The sequence below is a fragment of the Sminthopsis crassicaudata genome, chromosome 3 (assembly GCF_048593235.1).
Source record: "Sminthopsis crassicaudata isolate SCR6 chromosome 3, ASM4859323v1, whole genome shotgun sequence".
Taxonomy (NCBI): domain Eukaryota; kingdom Metazoa; phylum Chordata; class Mammalia; order Dasyuromorphia; family Dasyuridae; genus Sminthopsis; species Sminthopsis crassicaudata.
In genome coordinates, this window is record NC_133619.1 from 181,879,415 (window position 1) to 181,900,979 (window position 21,565).

The following is a 21,565-nucleotide window of genomic DNA, read 5'->3' on the forward strand; positions in this document are numbered from 1 at the left end:
TCAGAGACGTCATATATTTGCCTATACACACATAGACTGTAAGCGGAAGAACAGGAATTTGAACCTGGTATCTGGCTCTCCAATTCAGCCTTTGTCTATCTTCAGAGCATGGATTATGATGAACTTTACCCAATCTTTGAATTGTACTACTCTCAGTTATATTTCATATTAACAGCATCCAGTACAGGTTATCAACTAAACTTCTTTGACCTGGATCTACAATTCACAACTTGAATTTTCTTTACCCACCCAAGAAGAAACAATTGCAATCCCAAAGTTCCCTTTGACTAGCTTTCAATGCAAACTCCCTCCCTCTTTCCCCCCACCGACTTACTCAACCTCCTTTCCCTGGGGGTCGAGTTGTTGACTTTTTCCAATGAATGGATCTGAACCAGTAGAGTTTGTAATCCTTTGTTATCTGCAGAGTTTTCATTTATCACCTAAAGTTTTGATTTTTTATTAGTGGAAAGAAAACTAAGGGCTGATCTTTTGCCTTCGTTTCTCAGAGAAAAGATTTTACATTTTCATTTCGTTTTGGTCCCCCTTAGACTCTGAGCGCCTTGCCAATTAGGGAATGGCTTTTTGATTGTTGTAGTTCTTGTCTTTCTTTGTATTGCCAGCGTTCAGCACAGTGCCTGGCACATTGTAGACGCTTAATAAATGCTAGTTGGTTGACTGCCTGACCGGACTACTTTCTTTTATGAACTGAAAAGTTTCCTAAAGGGAAGCTCCAAGTATGCAAATGTCTTGGTTTACTGTTCCTGCTCTCACCCCAATCCCCCCCTTCCTCCCCAAGTCTGTCTGCTTCCCCACCTCATTTGTAAACAGAAGGTGAATGTTTAGGCTGACAGAATCATCCGCTTGTGACCAGGTTCCGATAACTGCTGGAGTAGGAGCAGCAGCAGCAGCCCCGGGCTTGGCACTCTACCCCAGGTGAGGAGTTCTGGAATGCTGGTGTCAGCCTGAGTGCAAAACTCTCTGTAAGTTGATACGGCTAGGTTTTCATCAAGTTGTTTCCCATAAAGACATCATTGGGTTAAAAGGAAAAGAAAGAAAACATGATGAAAAGAGGTAGTTGAAAGGGGGTGGGAATGGAGGTGGCAGGAGATGAGAGGAAGGAGGCTGGAAGGAGGAGTGAGTCTGGCTGAAGCAAGAGCCTGACAGAGTGTTTGGGAGGAAAGGAAAACACATACACGCACGCACACATACTACAGACGAGAGAAAGTGTTGAATGCCAGCTGCTGGGAGCCTTAAAGAGTGAGTGTCTCCGATGCTTTTGTCTCCTTATATGGTAAAATGATACGGTGGGGGTTTCGCTAGGCTGCGAAGGCAGGCAGCTTGTATCCACACATTCCCGGCCGCCCAGCCGAAATCCGTGCAGCCGCCTCTGCTCCGCTTGCAGGGTGGCGGGATCGCGGGCGGCTGCCTCCTGCGCGTCCGCTCTACGCAGGCCATTGTGCTCGTTTCTAGGCTGCCCATGGATGTGACTCCCCATCCCTGGTCCAGCAAGTCACACTAACGCGGCAGTGGCTGCTCAGTAAGTAGACTTCTCCCCCTCTGCTCCTTCCTCCCTCTCTCACTCGCTCCCCCATCGACTTAAGTCTGATTCCAGATCTCTCTGAAAGAGAAAAGAAAGGCTGGAGGTACGGCTGAAGGTGTGTAACTAGAACAACAAAGGCGGCGGGAGAGAAGTCTGATCCGCTGAGGAAGGACAAAAAGGTTGGGATTTTGCAGATTACAAGTCTGAGAGGGTTTCCGGTTCAGCTCCCTTCACCGCCTCACCTTACCAAAAAGATGGTACAGAAAGGCAGGAAAAAGGGTTCCTTGGGCAGATGAAACCTTTTGGATCGCTATTAGATGATAGAAAAGGACTGTGTCATGAATTTAGTAAACATTTGAACAAAACTCTGTGTGATACTGATGGTCTGATGCCTTGGCGTCTGGCGTGAGATCCCGAGTTTCAATGTCCTTAACATCCCCGTACATATTTTGAGCTTCCAAACTCAACAAAAGAGTGGCTTAATTTTTGTTCTCCAAAGTAGTGTCTGAGAACGGAGGAAATTATCTAGGTCCATCTGCTTAAGGCAAGAATATTTTCTTGTAAATAGGAAGAAAAAACGTACTGAAGACAGAAAAGTTCTTACGGGGAAAGAAATTGCAAAACCTACAAATACAGAATCTTTCTTTGTTCTCAGCTCAAATGAAAAACAAATTTTAAGCTGTTTTCCATTAATAACTATCTCTGATTACTCTGTGATCATTGGAAGGAAAATAAAATGAAAATCACTGATTTGCATGTTTTTTCATGCTTTTGCTTTAATCATAATTGTTTATATTTACTCTTTACTGAGATAATGTAAAGCACATGTGTTTTTGTTTAGGTGTCCACTTGAATCACTTATTTGGAAAAATAGAATTTTAAATTAAGTTAAAATGAATGTATTAGTGACAATATGTAGAGAAGTATGTTCCAAAAGCAGATGCTAAAATCTAATTCATCCCAATGTATTGGTGCCATTGCTGCTTGTGTTGTATTGAGTGTTCATATTAGTGAGCTCAAAATGGTATTTTGTATAGATTTTAATTGGATAGGAATATACAAACATGACACTTCTGTTTTAAATATTAGGTAAGTGAAAATGCCCTTGTTTTACAACATGTTGGAATGAAGTTTTCTGAAGGGTCAAAGACATCCTCATGTTTTTATCTATCCTTTATATATATATATTTTTTTCTCAAAGCAATTCCATGACTAGAAGTAGTCAAGAGTAATAACACACCTGTTACTTAGGAATCCATACGGCAATTTTATTAAATATGAGGAAGAATTTCCTGAAAGTGAGGGCTATTTAAAAAAAAAAGTCAACAAAAGAAATGTGAGAAAGAGGTTATTATACATGAGAGATAGTCAACTGTCTAAGATAGTGTTAGACCCTTAGGTTTTGCCTAAAAGTAAAGAGAATAAACTAACCTGATTTTCTCCTGTGTTTCTCAATACTCTTCTTATCTTGAATCTACCTGGTTTTGTTGTTATTGGGGGGGGGGTTTGGGGGGGGAAGGGGAGGTTTTAGCTATAAATTCCTTTATAATTCCTTTATACTGGAGTTTAGACTAGAGGCTAATCTGGATTCATGGCAGTTTAGTTAACTCTTTCTCTATATGTCTACCCCATGTTTGGACAAAAATTGGTGCTTTTGACTTCTGCCTGGGTCATCCAGCTTTGAGAAGCTATATACATGTTTTCTTTTCTGCTTCTTAGGCAGCAAATTCACTGATTCTAAGACGACTTCTTCTCATCTTCCTAATACATAGGCCTTCATACTTAGTAGCTACTCAATAATTATTTGATGTAATTTTCCCAATAGTCTAGCCCCTCCATAGTTTTATCAAATAGAAGCCTCTTCAGTGATGCTAAATTTATAATTTAAAAAAAAAACTAAACTTAAAAGAACCCATATTTTTCTGAATATAAACAATACACTTGAAATATATATTTTGAAATTTTAAGATTAAAAATATTTGGAATAATCCAAATTATTATATCTATAACAGGCTAGTTCATTTGATGAGTATGTAATATAGTAGAACATAAATTCCCTAATATCAAGGATTTTTTTTTCATTGTTCTCCTTTAATTCTGGGGGTCATGCTCATAGTTGGCACTTAATAAATATCAATTTTTTTTAAAAAGCTACATCCCACTCTATACCTTTTTGTGCCATGCAGTCACCAAAGAGTATGTCCAGTAGAATTTTGGAAAGGACAGTAACAACAGTTTTCTGACCACTAGCTCTCACTTTCAGTATCCTTGCATCATTGCTAATTTTGTATCTCAAAACTCATCTTCATTAGTGTAAATCAATTCTAGCTTATCTGGAAAAATAACCTGGAATGAAAAATCTGGCCACCAAGAAAGGGGGTGTGTTGATTGGCTTAATAAAATAATCCTTGCTTTCAAAAAGTTTATATTTTATAGGGAGACACAGCATATAATAGATAAGTGCAAAATATATTCAAAGTATATGGGAAGTAATTCAGGGAGAGGCAGGAGATTTGGTGAGAGGGAATACTAGCAATGAAAGAAGGAGAAGATCAAGGAGGCTTTTGCCAGGAGGTGTAACATTTAAAATTGCTAGAAATGGAAAAGCAAGGTTGCTTACACACACACACACACACACTCAGCCCAAGTCACTGAAATAGATGTAATTCTTTAAGAAAGAACAAAAGAACAAATTAGGGGAAAATATATGTATATAGCCATGGATAAGTAGATATAACATATGGATATATATATATGTATACATATATATATATATATATATATGTATGTGAGCGTGTTATTTGTGTTTATAGGCATCTATATATGATTCTGGTGAAATCTTAACTCCTGATGAAACTTACTAAACAATTTTAAGAGTCAAGAGGGATTTCAGAAATTGCTAACCCAATTCCTCTTTAAAACATGATTGTTATCACTGGCAAGTTATCATCCATCGGATCCTCAAAGAACTCTACTGTAAAGAACTGACAACTATTTGAGACAGCCCATTCTATTTTTAGATGTATATCATTGTTAAGCAGCTTGTCCTTATATTGAACTGAACTATCTTTCCCTATAAATTCCGCCACTTCTGGATAAAAGCAGAAAAAGTCTAGTCATTCTTCCACATGATTAGATCCCAAATATTTTTAAGCAGTGATCATCCTCAAGTCTTTTTTTTTTCCAGGCTAAATGCTCCCAATTTCATCAATGAGTTCTCACATGGCATTATATTACCTTCAGAGGAATGCACAGAGAAAAACTGTACATCAAATGAAAACTAAATATAAGATCCATAGATAGAATTAAAGACCAAGAACAGGATTGGAAAAGAAGCCTTTGGTTCCATAATAGACTTTTCTTTTGCAAGACTAATAGCTGGTGAAGAAACAAAGTATAAATAAGTTTTCTGGATGAATCAAAAAAAAATCAATGGGAAAGCTGGAAAATAGTGTCCTGCTTCATGATAGAACCTATCTAAAGATTTGTCTGATACCAGTGATTCTAAGCACTAGGATTATAGCTGTCTTCTACTTATTGATCTGGTGTGTTTGAGAATAAAGTACTAGTCAATATCTTTTGTGGATTTTAAATTCTACATGATTCTAGAGTACAGTCATTCCAAAATTATGTACAATTCATACAGTATGATTGAATTATTATTCACTTTTCATTTCCAAGTCAATATTCAAAGAATATTTTTGAAAAAATATTTTTTGTTTAGTCAGATTTTGTTTGTATAATATATTTCTGAAGAATTTTAAAAAAAGTTTTATACTTACTTAACATCTTTGAAATCTAACAGTTTACCTGGAGACACTCTTTTTACTTTTTCCTTGTGTCCTTGTGAAGAGGCAATGTAATGTAAAGGAAAAAAAGACAGCTAGATTTAAGGTCAGGAGACCTGTTGTAGTGGATAAATATACCATATTTCTCTGTGATTCCTTCCATGGAGTGGGCTAGGAGAGGAACTATAAACTTTCTCTTTTTTCTTTAAAGCTTCAATCTCTTCTCTACACCCTTTCTCCCAGCAAATGTCTTTGTCTTCTATGAAAGGATACCAAACATCCTTACCTTCCTCCATATATTCCATACCTCAGAACCTTTACACCTTCAACTATCCCTTACCCCTTTTCTTTCTTTCTTTTTTTTTTTTTAATTTTTTTACTAGTTTTTATTTACCAGATGTATGCATGGGTAATTTTACAACATTGACAATTGCCAAACCTTTTGTTCTAATTTTTCCCCTCCTTCCCCCCCCCCCAGATGGCAGGTTGACCAATACACGTTTAAGTATGTTAAAGTATAAATTAAATACAATATATGTATTCCAAACAGTTGTCTTGCTGAACAAAAAGAATCAGACTTTGAAATAGTGTACAATTAGCCTGTGAAGGAAATCCAAAATGCAGGCGGACAAAATTAGAGGGATTAGGAATTCTATGTAGTGGTTCATAATCATCTCCCAGAGTTCTTTCGTTAGGTGTGGCTGGTTCAGTTCATTATTGCTCTATTGGAACTGATTTGGATCCTCTCATTGTTGAAAATGGCCACATCCATCAGAATTGATCATCATATAGTATTGTTGTTGAAGTATATAATGATCTGGTCCTGCTCATTTCACTCAGCATCAGTTCATGTAAGTCTCTCCAGGCCTTTCTGAAATCATCCTGTTGGTCATTTCTTACAGAACAATAATATTCATATACCACAATTTATTCAGCCATTCTCCAAATGATGGGCATCCACTTAGTTTCTAGTTTCTGGCCACTACAAAGAGGGCTGCCACAAACATTGTTGCACATACAGGTCCCTTTCCCTTCTTTAAGATCTCTTTGAGATATAAGCCCAGACTGCTGGGTCAAAGGGTATGCACAGTTTGACAACTTTTTGAGCATAGTTCCATATTGCTCTCCAGAATGGCTGGATGTATTCACAATTCCACCAACAATGCCTTTACCCCTTTTCAAGAGGAATAGGTAACTTATCTCCTTGCCAGCTTCTTTAGCTGGGGCCTTCTATTCATCCCTACCCATGTCCTGCATTCATTGTTTTAACTATTATTTACTATCTTTCTTTTTTATCTCTCCCTGAATACTGACTATTTCCAGTACCTATCAATATGTTTGGATCTGCCTTACTCTCACCACCACCACCACAAAACAAGACAAACAAAAACTTACTTTATGCTTGAATTAATGCTAGCTTTCTGAATTCATGGGCTCTTTCCCCCTTCATTATTGAAAGATTCATTCTTCCTCCTACATTTGACGGCAAATACTTCTCCAAATGTTTTTGTTTGTTTGTTTTCTGGTGATGGTGGTATAAGGTGGTGATCACATTAGGGAAGAAAAAAAAGTAATCCACTCAAAAATACTTATTAATCCAAATAAAATTAATTGAAGGACATTTTTTAACAAATGTTCAAGTCCCTAGAGTAGCTGGAGATAAAGAATGCTACAAATCAACAGAGGAAGCCAAGATATAGCATCTTCATAATGGCTTCTAAGATTTCTCTTTTTTTATACTAGAATATTGTGATCTCTGACCTATGTTAATTTTCCTCAAATTCTAGAGATTCTAGGGCAGTTTGATGGGTAGAGAAAAGTGTTGTTTGAAAGGTCAAAGGAGATAGAAAGGGAAGGCAGAAAGAGTGTTTGACTGACCTCACAACTAACTTTGGGCCTGCTCTTATTGACACAGAAGCTTTAACTCTTGTGACCCTGGTTGGATTCTTTAAAACATTCCCAGAGACCAGAGGATTACTTTTCAGCAAAGTGTCCATGGACTACATGTTTAAACAAAGATCAAAAGTGTCATTATATTTATTCATGGTTTAATTTTCTGATTTAACTCAGTTTTCCTGAGCCACTATACAAACAGTGTGATGAACAGATAAGCATTCACTTAGGTCCTTTAGCTCAATATTCTATATATTGAGATGTCTTGCATTTATGAGCTAGACTAGCAGCCAAATAAAAATGTATTTTTACATTTCCCAATAAGTGCATACATTTCCTAGTAAGTGATGTCAATCTTATTTATATGCACAAAGCAAAAATGGTACTTTCTTTATAGGAAATATGACAGCACCAACAAACCAAGTATTGTGAAATGAATTGCCACGATCATAGTTAGATCATATTTATGTATTATATGTATGATTATAGTTAGATCATAGTTATGTCATATTAGACCTGACATAACTTTGCCACTTCCTTAACCTAATGTCTTTCACTTACCTTTCACTGACAAAATCTTAGAAATAATAGTCTTTACTTCCTTGCCTTCCTCACCATTTATTCATATTTTAATTCTGTACAACATAACTTCCTTCCCTAATATTTGACCAAGAACGCTTTCTCCAAGATCTCTGATGATCTTTTAACTACTAAATCCATAATGTCTTATTCAGTTTTAATCTTTTTTTTTTTTAACTTCATTCTGTCAAGAGTGCTAACCACTCCTCCTGGAGACTCACTTTGCTTGGCTTCTATGACCCTATTTTATGATTCTTCACCTGTCTCAAAAATAACTTAGCAAAGGAGACTGTGGGATACAGCCCATGGCCATATTTTAGGCTCTGTCCTAATTTCTATTCCTCATTTGGAAATTTTATCAGCTTTTACAAGCTTTGTTACCATTACTAGGTAAGTGACTTCAACTCTTCAACTCACTCCTATCCTCCCTCATGAAATCTAGTTGTAAATATGTGAACAACTATCTCCTGAATAACTCCTTTATGATCTCCTGTAGTAACCTTTCAAAATATAACTTATCTTCTCCCCTATACTCCATGAAAGGACTATTCTATTTTTGTCTATGTATTTTTCATGCCTAGCAGATGCCTAATCATTGTTTATTGAATTAAACTGGGTTGATATGGAAGAATTTTACTCTAATGGAATCAAAGAAATATCTATGGGACAGATAAAAATGTAAGCAACTATAAGGATAGTAACTTCTAGCAGTGCACTAAACATTCCCAAATGAAGAACACCTTCTCCAATATCTCCACTGTTGTTACTTCCATGGAAGAATATTCCTTGACCAAATTTCAGTGTTTTAAAAATGATCTCCATGGCTTTGAAAGTGTACAAAATATGTGTCTGTGCAGATAAGTCCTTCTGATTCTAAGGCTGGTACTCTTGGACCACCTACTTGCCTCAAAGAAATGTTTTTGATGACAACTTCTTGTCCTAGGCACCTCCATTTGAATTTCCATAGTTGGAAGGTCACTCAGGTAGGATGTGCAATTGGGCAGCAGCTTCTTCATATACTTAATGAAGGAGTTAGACTAAATGACTTTCAACTCTAAATCTATTATTTTATGAATGTCAGAATCAGGTATTTATGATGGCACTTTCTGAGCAGAGTTTTTTCATCTATCAGTAATTTGCTAGTTCTATGATAGATTGACATTAATCAAATCATGATAGCTCCCCTAGCTTTTGGCAAGGGCATTAGGAACTACTTGAAGAGATGCTTTCTCTCTCCTGTGGGGAAAACTTACCGACATCTCCATGGAGGGACAGCAAAGGAAATTAGTCTTAGTATGTTGTATTACATTCTTTGAATTAGGAGTATTTAACACTAGCCATTTTATGTTAGGAATACCTACCCAGGGTCATCAAGAGGTTAAATGTCGTAAAACCATATTGTCACTATATGCCAGAACTGATACTTGACTCAAGATATTTGTAACATCAGATGGTTAGTCCATGGTGGAAAGGGTGACCTTGAGTTCTCAAAGGCTATCATGTTTAGAGAGATCTTGATTGGAAAGGCCCTTGGATGAAGTGAAACTAAATTCCACGATCACCTAAGCATTGAAAAATGATGAATGATGAGTGATTAATACTTTTGGCCATAGATACTAAGAAGAGGATCTGCAGTATACTTTGGTAGAAATGCCCACAGGGATGAAATCTCTCATCCTAAAAGAATTGAAGGAAGTGTCTTATGTAAAACAAATTTACATTTTAGTGATTCATCCAACTGCTATTTATTAGATACAAAAACTCTATGTGGTACTAGGGAAATACAAAATAATTTATACCCTCTCTTCCCTGATGATACTTATTTACAAAAAAAAAAAAAAATTCTCATGTTCCTTCATTTGAAGAGGGGTGGAGAATGACAGTAAAAGTAATAGTCCACTCCTTAACTCATTAATGGGGGGATGGAAGAAGAGAGAAAAGTTTCATGCGTCAATACCATTAGTGACTCATTGTTTGGATCCAGATACACCCATAAGTAGGGATATTTAAGTGTTTTCTTAAGAAATGAATCCTACTACTTATAAATTGGTAGGGAACATTCCCAGCTTTGGCAAAAGGGCATTAGACATTTAGAAGCTAGCCTAATTTGGGTTGCTACATGCAATGAAAAACTGACAGCATAAACTAGGTGGTTATGATTGTTTAATGGGGCTTCTGGAGAAGGAAATGGCAAATCACTCCAGTATCTTTGCTAAGAAAATTCTAAATGGGGTTGTAAAAAGATAGACATTACTAATTGACCAAAAAATAATAACAAACTTACTCTCTAAATCTCATACTTGCCTGTTCTCCACTGTGTTCCTAGTCATATAGTGAATAGGGAGAATTATGTAGTGGGATTCTGGATGGTTAGTGAAAATCTGTCAAGGACTGTTGAGAAACACTGCTCAGAAAGTACCTCATACATACTTAATCCTGACATTCACAAAATAATAGATTTGTAGTTGAAAGTCATTTAGTCCAATTCTCTCAATGTGGCCCATTAGCACATGGTCCCTGGATGACCTTCCAACTATAAATCAGTGATCCAAATTACAAAGCCTCCATGTACCCAAAGCTGTTGGTTCATGTGGTTGGTAGCTGCCTGAGCTTTTAACCTATAAGGGAAAACTCCAGGGGCTACACTTAAACTGTTGCTTGCTGACTTGGTGAGGTTTTTTTTTTGTTTTTTGTTTTTTTTTGAGCTGGGTGGATAGGTAGGACTTTGTATTACTGGTTAGCTACTTCATTGAATGAGTCCCCAAAAAGAACAGCTAAATGTAGAGTTTTGATATACAGGATGGAAGGTGAGTAGGATGCCCTGCCTACTCTGGTTGTTCAGAAGTCTTCTAACAGCCCTGGGAAATGACATCAGGACATGATTCAGTCCTTATAAAGTACAATTTGTGAATTTGTACTTTGGATTAGAGTCAATAGAAATAACATTGCAGCAGTCATACCTCATGCTTGTATGATACCTGTCTCCTTGTAGCCCCGAGTCTTCATTGCTTAATCCTTTTCACATTCCTCTGAGTTAAGTAATAGGTAGTAAAGATGATATAACTGGTTGACCTTCCATGGTACTACTTCACTTCAAAAAGAGCATGAAAACTCTGGTGTCCTATTTAAATAAGAGCACACTTATTCCTAAGCATATTATACTGCAGTAAAAAGGAAGATTCACTGGGATTAGTTTTGTCTACCTTTCATCTCATGGCTAAATCTTATCTTCTAAAATAATCTAAGAGAAATATGAATTTGGGGAGGTGGATAAAGTGCAAGACAAAAAATAAACAAAAGCCTATTTGAGACTGGATTTTCTATTTAGTATCACTTTGAAAAGGAAAGGAAGAATTAATTTTAAACTATTTAGATGTGAAAGAAGGAACTCTTACGTCTCCCCTTGACTTGTAGATTATCTAACCCAATATTGGAACATGTGTGTGCTCAATAGAATTGTTAAAATATAAAAACCTCTTCAATGGAAAGATTGCTAAAGTAGGAGAGGATATTGGTTCAAATTTTCTAAGTCTATCACTAACTAGATTTCATCCAACTGACTTTGAGTGAGAGAGTGACATATATAGAGAATAATAATAAGGCCAATTTGGCCAGAACACCATTTTGGCCAAAAAAAAAAAAAAAAAAGAGTAATATACAATACACAGGAACTACAGTTAGGAAGGGCTTTAGATACAAAGCATCTAAGGACTCTGTATCTTATCCAAAAGCAACAAGGAGTAACCTCTCTTGACTGCTTCCCAAACCAGATGCATAGTTTTAGCCAAGTTATAACTTCCCTAAGGCTCATAAAAATCTCTGTAAAATGAATTTAAAAATACATGTCCTGCCTCCCTCACATGGTCATTATAAGAATTAGGCTAAATGTTAATCACACATTATGGTAATGTATAATGGTGGTATTATTGCTAGACTACTAAAAAAATCACTTCACCAAATAATATATATCTTAACATATTCTTCATTAGAGATGGTGACCATTTGCTCCAGAGTCCAATATATTTAATATTTAACTGTGTGAGAGTCAGCATGGAGTAGTCAGGAAAATCTGGATTTTCTTTTTTACTTCGAGCAAGACATTTAACTTCTTAATGCTTTGGTAAAAGTTTCCTCACTTGAGTGTCCTGCCCACTAATGAAATGACAAATTTAATATCTATCCTTATTTGACTACAAATCCTTAGCTGGTCTTAAGTTACTGCTGCTTCTTGGAGCACAGTGGACAGTATATACAGATACACACACAAATTTATTGTTGTTCAGTTGTCTTCAGTTGGTCTGACTCTTAAAGGCCCCTCTGGGGATTTTCTTGACAGAGATATTACAGTAGTTTGCTATTTCCTCCTCCACTTCATTTTACAAATGAGGAATCTGAGGCAAACAGAGTTAAATAACTTGCTCAGGGTCACACAACTAGTAAGTGTTTGAATTTAAGAAGGTGAGTCTTCCCATGTGAATTTGTCCAGGAGTTTACTGGTTCACTCTCTTGATTACATAGGATATCCCATAGACCAGTGTTCTATCAAAAATAGATCAAACCAATGGATTTCACTTGTACTTTTACTTCTGTATTTAAATCTATGAACTCATCACTGTGGATATTCCATTTACCCATGCAGATCACCATCCATGCATACCTTATCATCCTATGTTATTTTTGACCATATCCTTATATAAACCTTCTATCGAGTAGGACTGGATGCAATGGAAGTATTCTTCATACTCTTTATTAAAATTATTTGAGTACCACAACATTTTTAATTATTTCTTCCTTTAATGTAATAAACCCACCTTATTCTCAAATCACAAATAGTATGAGGGATAATCCTGATCAACTGATTTTCTTCCAGATGCCTTGATATAATTAAAGAAGTTGAGAATTTTACTAAAAAAGGCTTCTACCTTAAAGAGCAAAAAGTTTTCTACATTGTCTACTCTCTTAACCCCTTAAATGGTGTGAAGAAATTCTTCAGTCAAGCTTTATGAAATTAGAAGGATCAGTTAAAGTTCTCATAGACCTTTTAAAAACTAAGCCCTTCTTTTTAAGAAAACAATTAATGCAGGAGATAGGTGTGAGAAATGTGAGTTCTGATGGTTAAGAAAAGAGTCAGTTCCTTGAATCTTAATGAACTTCTTAGAGAAGTCATAGTGAGTGGAAACATGCAGGATAGCCTTTGGAGCTATCATGCCAGACTACAAAGAATAGTTATCTCAAAGTTTTGTGGAGAATCAAGATTGAGAATTCAAGATTGTCTGATGGAAGTTATGTATGAGCCAAGGACAGCATGAGCACAAGCATACAAAAACGGTAGGTCCAAACTGGTCCAAACCCAAGCTACACCATTTTCCTTCCCCTTCTGATCCTCAAAAGATAGATAGGGAAGGGGTAATTATTTCCCATTTATTTCTTGATCATTCACTTCCTGTTTCCTGTTTCCTTCTATGCTCTTTGAGCTGTGATCAGTAGCTTATGTGCTTGTGTCTGTTGTTCCCCCTAAATGTTTACTTTGTTTATAATTCATTTTAGTAATGATAAATTTGTTTAGCCAGTACACTCAAGCATTTTGCTGTAATTATTGAATAAATTACAAATGAAAGAAAAGATTTCCCCTTCCTCAAAAGAGAGTCAGTTATGAAAGAAGAACTCAGCTCTTGAGGGGAAATGATTCTCATTTCTGTAGCAGAATCATTCTTCCTCTCTATCCCCTTCTATCAGCCATAATGCCATCACAGAAAACCATCACAGAAAGAACAGTGCCTGGGGGAGCAACAATAGAACAGCAGTAAAAGAGAAAAGACATCAGGACCGTGCATAGCCAGAAGTATGATTTGCTTGGATTACATATTCCCTATATGCATACTACTATATTACTACTATATTAGTATCCAGCTTCTTCTGGTTCATGACTCAATATGAGATCTTGTAATGGAATGATGGGGGTCATGAAATTATGATTTATCATCAGTAAATGCTTAACGTGTATACATATTTTAATATACCTATATACTCAGGGTCACGTAGAAAAAGTTTAAGAAGCCCTGCTCTACGGGATATGATTGGGTTCACTTTATCGTCTGATTACTTTATCATTATTATTTTTGGGGTAAGGGTAACTGTTGAGTTATGAGACCCTGCCAAGAGGGAGTAAGTGCTTACTTTGTACCAGACACTGGGCTAACTTCCAGGGATACAAATAACAGCAAAAATATGCTCCCTACTTAGGCATTTTCAATAGACTTGTGATGAGAGCCACAAGCAGAGAGAAAACAGTTGAATGTGGATCAAAACATAGTTTTTCACCTTTTGTTGTTTGTTTGCTTGCTTTTTTCTTTCTCATTTTTCCACTTTTGATATAATTTTTCTTAAGTAGCATGATAAATGTGGAAATACATTTAGAAGAATTGCACGTTTAACCTATATAACTAAACAAAGTACTGGAAAACTTCGTCACAATTTTTTATCTGTAAAATGAGAAATGTATTGTGCCTGGTGGAAGGTAGGCATCTAACAAAAGCTTTTTCCCTTCCAATTTTAATAGAGGTTTTATGTAAAAAGAATCAGAAGAAATTACAACATGACAAAACTTGGGAGAGTTAAACCAAGGAAGACTTTTTCATGGTATTATTTTTGACTCCTCACATCATTTCACAGATAAAAAACTGAGGCCCAGAGGGGAAGCTCACAGAACTGGTAAATAACAGAACTGAGATTTGTCTCCCTTTCCTTTGACTCCAAGTCCAATTAAGTTTCACTTTATGGCACTTATGTGTCATGTGATCACATCTGTATGTCTGAGTAAGGAACTCAGTCAGGAAAGCTGGGATGAGGGGTTGAGTTTTAATTGAAACTCTGATTCTCAGCTCTGTAACTATGCAACTCTGAACCTGGATTCCCTCACTTGCAAGATAAAGATGATGATATATGTTGTACCTGAATTAAGAAAATGTATAAAAAGCATTTTGTAAAACACAGAGCAGTATGTGAATATCAGTTGTGATAAAGTTTTCTAGTACTTTGTTTATTATATAGTTTAGTAAATGTTTAATTGTATATACTATGATCATTTGCTTGCCAGAAAAAAAGATCCTCCTGCTAAAGAACATAGAAAAGGTACTATGCAAAGAATTAAATACCTATATTAATAGCAGACTTTTCAAGTCAATTAATCTTTTTGATGTAGAATATTCATTCCTCTTCTTAGATGAGGGCCGATGATTCATATATATATGTGTGTGTGTATGTATGTATTGCCCTTCTTACATCCAGTTAGTTTGCAGTCTTCCTTTGAAATACTGGAAATATTCCCTTGCATATTAGAAAAGCCATTGACAAAAATGTACCTGATTAGTTCTGACTTTGCCAATAACTATTGACTTAAAGGAACTTATTAAATCTCTTGCCAGCACAATCACTGCAGGGCAAGATGGCAAAGGTACAAAGGATCTTTGCACAATGAGTTTTAGAAGAACGACATAAAATATTTAAGGTCCACATTGATGCTATCCCCAAAATGTCCAAACAATGTTTTCTTTGATTCCAAGGAGAAGAATTAATTGTGGTAGACAATACCCCATGTGTCTAACTATATGTCTAGATTCCTTAAAAGAATAGTATCCTATAAATTCAAGAATAATTAAGAATGAATACACAAAAAAATGGCAGTTTTTTTGCTTATAGTTATTGAAGCTTCAAGCACCCATTAGCATCAAGTGGGTCCTTTCCCATAGGCTGTCACTACAAGCTGTGCAGGTATTTTTAATTTTACCTTAATTGTAACTTTCTTGTCACTTCAATAACTTTTAAGTAAAACAGAAGTCAATTATTGGCTATACTTTTGAACTTTAGTCAGCTATATGGCACAAATCGATATTTATTGATGTTTGATGTTTTTGTTTTGTTTTGTTTCAAGCTCAGAATCAGGACTTCAATAACCATAAACAGAGGGAATCCTTTTTTTCTTTTAATAAACTTATTCTTGGCCATTTTCCATTTATAGAGTACTGTTCATTAAATAAATTTTAACATACAGCTGGTCACATGTGGTAATGTCTAACCTACTTAATCTTTTTTTCCCCTTTTGCTTTTAGTAAATTAACCATCCCTCTTAATTTGTTTGTAAAAGAAAAAGATACATAAATGTGCATGTGTATTGTTGGGAAAAAAATAAACTGTGTCAAGTATTATTAGTACAATGGAAAAAAAATTTCCTGCCATGTAGCATCAGTCATAATGCAACAAAATATTTGGAAGGAGTTCTGAACTATGACTCAGGAAACCTGGGTTCAATTCCTGATTCTGCCATTTAATTATTTGTGAGAATTTGGGCACATTACAGATGTTCTGTTCTTTCTCTCTATATGTCAGATTAGGGACTTTCAAGTTCCTTCCAGTTATAATTATTTGATGTTATGATTCCTGTCTTTACTCCTAACTAGTTATGCAACTTTACACAAATTACTTCACCTTTTCTCAGTTTTCTCATCTCTAAAATAAGATCTATGGACTAGGTTACATCCTAATGATAGCTCCAGCAGTCTGAAAATCTTGACTTAGTACACAGAAATCTATGGAAAAATCTTAATAAGTCTGTATAAGATAATCTGTGAGGAACAAGGAAAAACATTCCTCACCCCAACTCCCCATCACCCCACCTCCACAGTAGACAGGCACAACGCACATTCATTCTGGAAAAATTCACCATGACTGTCATATTGCCAAAGCACGGAGATTCATACTTGCTTCTCTTTCAAATGTGCCCTGAATTGCCCGTGAGTGCCACTGTTCAAGGTCATTGCTTTTGAAGCTGTACAATTGTCTTTGTATTTTTGAAGAGAGCCCTTTACCACCTCCTTGCTCCAGTAATGCCATGAACCTGAATTATTTTTAAAATTTGGTACAAATGAAACATTTGGGTCATTTCTCTTTTGCTCATGTTTTTCCTAACGTTACCTCACAGTAGAAGATACTGTACCCATTTTCTCTCAGATTGACTGTTCCCTAATACTAGAACACCCCCTACGACTGCTATTTCTTAACATTTAAACTTGTAAATCATGAAAAGAAGCTCATGAAAAATCTTTTAATAGAAATGAAAATGTTGTTTTAAGTGTTTGCCCATCTATTTCAGGGAAAGGGAGAAGAGGAAGAATTGATTTATAATAGTTACATATTTAAAACACATGTAAAAAGCAAGAGCAATTAAAGAACCCTGATACAGTGTTTAACTTTTCTCCCAAATTGATAAAATCTTACATAGTAAAGAAAAATAGATTATAGAGGAGAATTTGTGGGAAAATATATGTCATTAAAGGAGAGAAAAGAACTTTTCCTCCTTGCACACTAGTTTCCTAAATGAGATTGTTGTTACTTAAACTAGCCAATGTGAAATTATTCACCAACTGGAAATAGAATGCCACTTGACTGAAATTGATACCAAGATCACTCTGCTAAGATTCCCGAGTGTGCCCGGTGACAAAGAAGCGTTAATGGGGCTTTGATTTTTTTTTTTTTTCCATTTGACAGGCAGCTGGAAACTAACGTGTCAAAATGACTGAACGTTTTGACTGCCATCACTGCAATGAATCCCTGTTTGGAAGGAAATACATCCTGAGAGAAGAGGATCCCTACTGTGTGAAGTGCTTTGAGAGCCTGTACTCTAACACATGCGAGGAGTGCAAAAAACCTATTGGCTGTGACTGCAAGGTACTTTAGGCTCATGCTTTATTTTGAGAAACCCTGTCAGGCTGAACTGAACCAATTAGTTCCTTGGACCAATCATCGGGGAATATTGTGTACTATTATGTCCTGCATGTGTTAGAATTATAGCTTTAGCTAGATTATTAGATTACAGAGGACAAGAATCATCTCACATTTCTCTTCCAGCACCTAATTTGGGATTGGGCACATAGAAAACATAGAAATGTAGAACTGGAAGCTTTAATGATCATCTAGTCTAACTTCCTCATTTTACAGATGAGGAAACTGAGGCCCAGAGAATTGCTCAAGATCATACAGGTTGTATGAAAGATACGAATTCGACCCTATTTCTTAAAATACTTCAGGCCGATATTTGAACTTTCCTGGTTTATAACTCAAGGAGTACTGGCTTTGCCCTATTTATGGAATTTCACATGCCATCTTTCAGTCCTGCTGCTCTTCCCTGTGACTAAAAATTTTTGGGGAAGGTCATCATATATCCCCTAAGACTATAAATACCAAATTCATCAATGGGCAAAGGGAAAGATACTACAATTAGATGATACTAATATTGCTCAGCTACTGTTAGCTTTATTTATCAAGTTGTCCCTAGGAAAGATAATTCTAACAGGATTATCTTGTTGCCTTCTACTACTAAATGTTAGATGACAAGTGAGCAATAATCCTGCTCTTTCCTTCTCCCAACTCTCATGCACAGGTAGTCTTATGAAGAAAAAAATGAGATGAATACTGTGAAACATAGTCTTTTTTTCTATCTCATGAAACAAAGCTATAGCAGCATGCTAGTACTCTGTCTTCCCAGAAATCATCAGGAGTCAGGATCACCAAAAATCTTTATTTTTGGTCTTTTGTGATCATCGTTAAGAGATTAGATTTAGCAATCTCTACGCCACCTTCCTCTCTCCCCACTGCCAGGAGAATGCTCCAATTTCCTCCTCCTACTTCACCCATACATGTCACTTCCCCTTCTTTGTCCCACCAATCAAGTCAGCACAGAACAGCTGGGGAGGGTCAACCTTCAAACAAGTTAATAAAGAACCGTCCAATTGGCAATTAGTCTCACATGCTCCATTATCCAAGTGCATTTGCTCAGTTCTAGACCTTTACAGCAGTATATTTTCTGGCTATAGCACAGAAGTGAGATGCCAAATATAAAAGAAACAAAAATATAAAATACTAATTGTGTAAACTTTGAAGAGTTCAGATGGGCTTAGAGACTGCAAAAATTTGGTTGACCTAGCTCATCCAAAAACTTATTTCTGTTAATTGTCTTACATTTCCCTGATGGTTAATGAGATTTCTTGTACTCTTTCTCAATAAATCAATCAGCCAATGTTCATTAAATGGAGTTTTGTGGGAGGCAATATGCTAGGCATTAGAAATAGAACTACAGAATAACTACCCTTGCTCTAAATAAGTTCACATTCTAATGGGGGAGATATCCAGTATATCTAAAATATATATAGAAGATAAATATATACTGAATCAATAAAAGTAAATCCAAAGTAACTAAATATGATGATTTTGGGGAGGAAGGGTATTTCCTTTGCACATATCATGAAACCCTTATCCTTCACTATTGAGTTCCTAATATGGAAATTTCAGGGTTTTTTAAAATGTACATTTAGATTAAAGGGATAAAATTTATAATTCAAATGGGTGAGAAGTCCATCAGTTTGAAAGCTCAGCTCTTTAAAGATAGAGTTATAAATACTTGGGGCTAATCTCCCTTAGCCAGTGAAGTAAAATGAAAAAATTGAAATGACTTTCCCTGTCTTGTGAATATGAATTAGTTTAAAGTCTCTTTAAACAGTAATCCTTCAAGAAATGTTTTATGTGTTAATGACCAAAAATCCCACTGAATTGGGCCAAAATCAATAAGTCTTTACCAAAGTCAGGAATTAATCAGCCTGAACTTTTCAACTTGGATTTAGAGGTCTTAGAAATGTGGTATTATTATTCAATATGACTTTCTATATTTTTAAAGCAAAAAGAAATCACTGGGGCTAGATCACCCAGTTTGGAGAATTTTTTAATATTAGAATTGTTTGGGGAGGATATTAAAAATGAATAAAATTAATTGGGGGGGAGTGGGGAGGAAGAATATAATCCTACAGAAAAATGGTCTGTTTTTTCAATAAATGAAGCAAAAATTCCTGGCAAGATACCCAGCAGAGTAATTGAACTGATAAATCTGGTTTGCATTTCAATTTTCTTAAAATAACAAGATATCCCATAAGTCTCTTCCCCTTATCCCCTACTCCTACCCAGGCATAGTATTTAAAAACATCAACAAGCTTAAGAGCATGAAGTTTGGCTTATGGACTTGAGTGTGGGTCAGTATGTCAGTCTACCAGCATTTATTAAGCACCTACTATTTGCCAGTCTTTTTGCTAAGCAGAAGGGGATACCAAAAGAGGCAAAAGACAGTCCTTGCTTTCAAGGAGATTATCATCTAATGGTGAAAACAACATAAAAGCGAATATGTATAAATAAGCTATATAAGATACATTAGGAATCATTTTTGAGGGAGAGCACTAAGATTAAAGAGGACTAGGAAAGATCTATTTATTGTAGAAAGTGAGATTTTAAATGAGATTGGAAGAAAGTCAGAGAAGCTGGGCGCATAGATGGCATGAGGGACAGTCAGGAAAATGCATGGAGTCTAGAGGTGGAGTATAGTACGCAATGAACAATAGCCAGTATATGTATGGAAGAATATATGCAGAAAGGAATAAATTACAAGAAGATTGAAAAGTTTAGGTAATAAAGAGCTATAAGGGTCAGAGAGTTTTGTGATTTGATCCTGGAAGTTGTAGGGAGCCATATGGTCAGATGTGTTTTAGGAAACTCAATTTGATAGCTGAGTGAAGGATATATTGTAGTGGGATGACACTTGACACAGGGAGACCAAACAGCAAGTCATTTCAATAATCTGAGCATGGGGTAATGAGAAAACCATATGGCAATATGGAGGGAAAGAAAGAGGTATGTATGAGAGATGTTATGAAGGTATAAATGGCAGGGGAAAAGAAGGTGAATAGTCAAGGATTACATGTAGAATATGAGATAGGGTAAAGGGAAGGATGATGGCAAATCTTTCTAGTTAGGAGGAAGAAGGAGCTTGGGATGGGAGAATATAAGTTAATTTTGGACACATTGGACACAAGAATAGTTCAAGGTGTCTTAGAGGTAGTTAGAGATGCAAGAATGGAATTCAGGGAAAAGATTAGAGTTGAGTAATTGTATCTGGGAATTACCTGCATTGAGATAACTCAAATCCATGAGAGATGATATCACCAAGTTATGAAGATAAAAATGGCAGTGCTTGACCACTAATTGGACATAGAGGCTGAGAGACACTTAGGTTGTCTGAGAGAATTGTGATATCTTCTATAGTAATAGAGAGGGAAACAATCATAAGTTCAGTTTTAGATATGTTGAATTTAAGATGTTCATAGGACATTCAGTTCAAGATGTCTGATAGGTAATTGCAAATGTAGAATTGCAGAGGGAGAGATTTCAGAACTTTCAAATTTTATCCTTATTCCTATATGCTTATAGTCCATCCTTGTGAGTTCCTTAAGCTCATTCTATGTTACTGTTATAATTCTATTATTTTTAATTAACTCTAATTATTATATTAATTATATGTATTAATAGACATTTCAGTGTAATAGATAGTGAATTCAAGCCCTGTGCTCAAATTTTGCCTCAAGCACAAGTTGGATATGTTACACAATGCAAATCACTTAACTTCTCAGAGCCCCAGACAACTAAAATTTTAAGTTGCAGAAGATGGTTCCAACCTTTAGAAGGCATTTCTTCATCAGGAAGTCCTATATCAATGAAATCACAGGTTTTGTCCTGTGCAGAACTCTGAAAAAAATGTAGTAATTCTCAAAGGAAAGATCTCTTGTTTTTCTGCTTTGGGGCAGGCAGTGATAAATAAGGACTTTGCCACTTCCCCCCAGACTTTATGGGGCTTTGCTGCCATTAGTAACATAGTTCTTGTTATCTGACTAAC

General features: G+C 35.9%; 1 protein-coding gene across 6 annotated transcripts in view; it reads left to right on the plus strand.

The window, feature by feature from the left end:
* Positions 1 to 21,565, plus strand: part of FHL2 (four and a half LIM domains 2) — an 86,118-nt gene that overhangs the window by 33,182 nt on the left and 31,371 nt on the right. Inside the window, exons 1-2 of one of the 6 annotated variants that reach the window (XM_074299699.1) lie at positions 817 to 933; positions 17,344 to 17,523. In XM_074299699.1, coding sequence (XP_074155800.1) covers positions 17,368 to 17,523 — 156 coding nt within the window. In that variant the 5' untranslated portion in view covers positions 817 to 933; positions 17,344 to 17,367. Of the gene's footprint in view, positions 1 to 816; positions 1,720 to 17,343; positions 17,524 to 21,565 lie in introns of those variants that run through there. The other 5 variants (XM_074299700.1, XM_074299696.1, XM_074299695.1 and 2 more) reach the window with 5 other exon arrangements.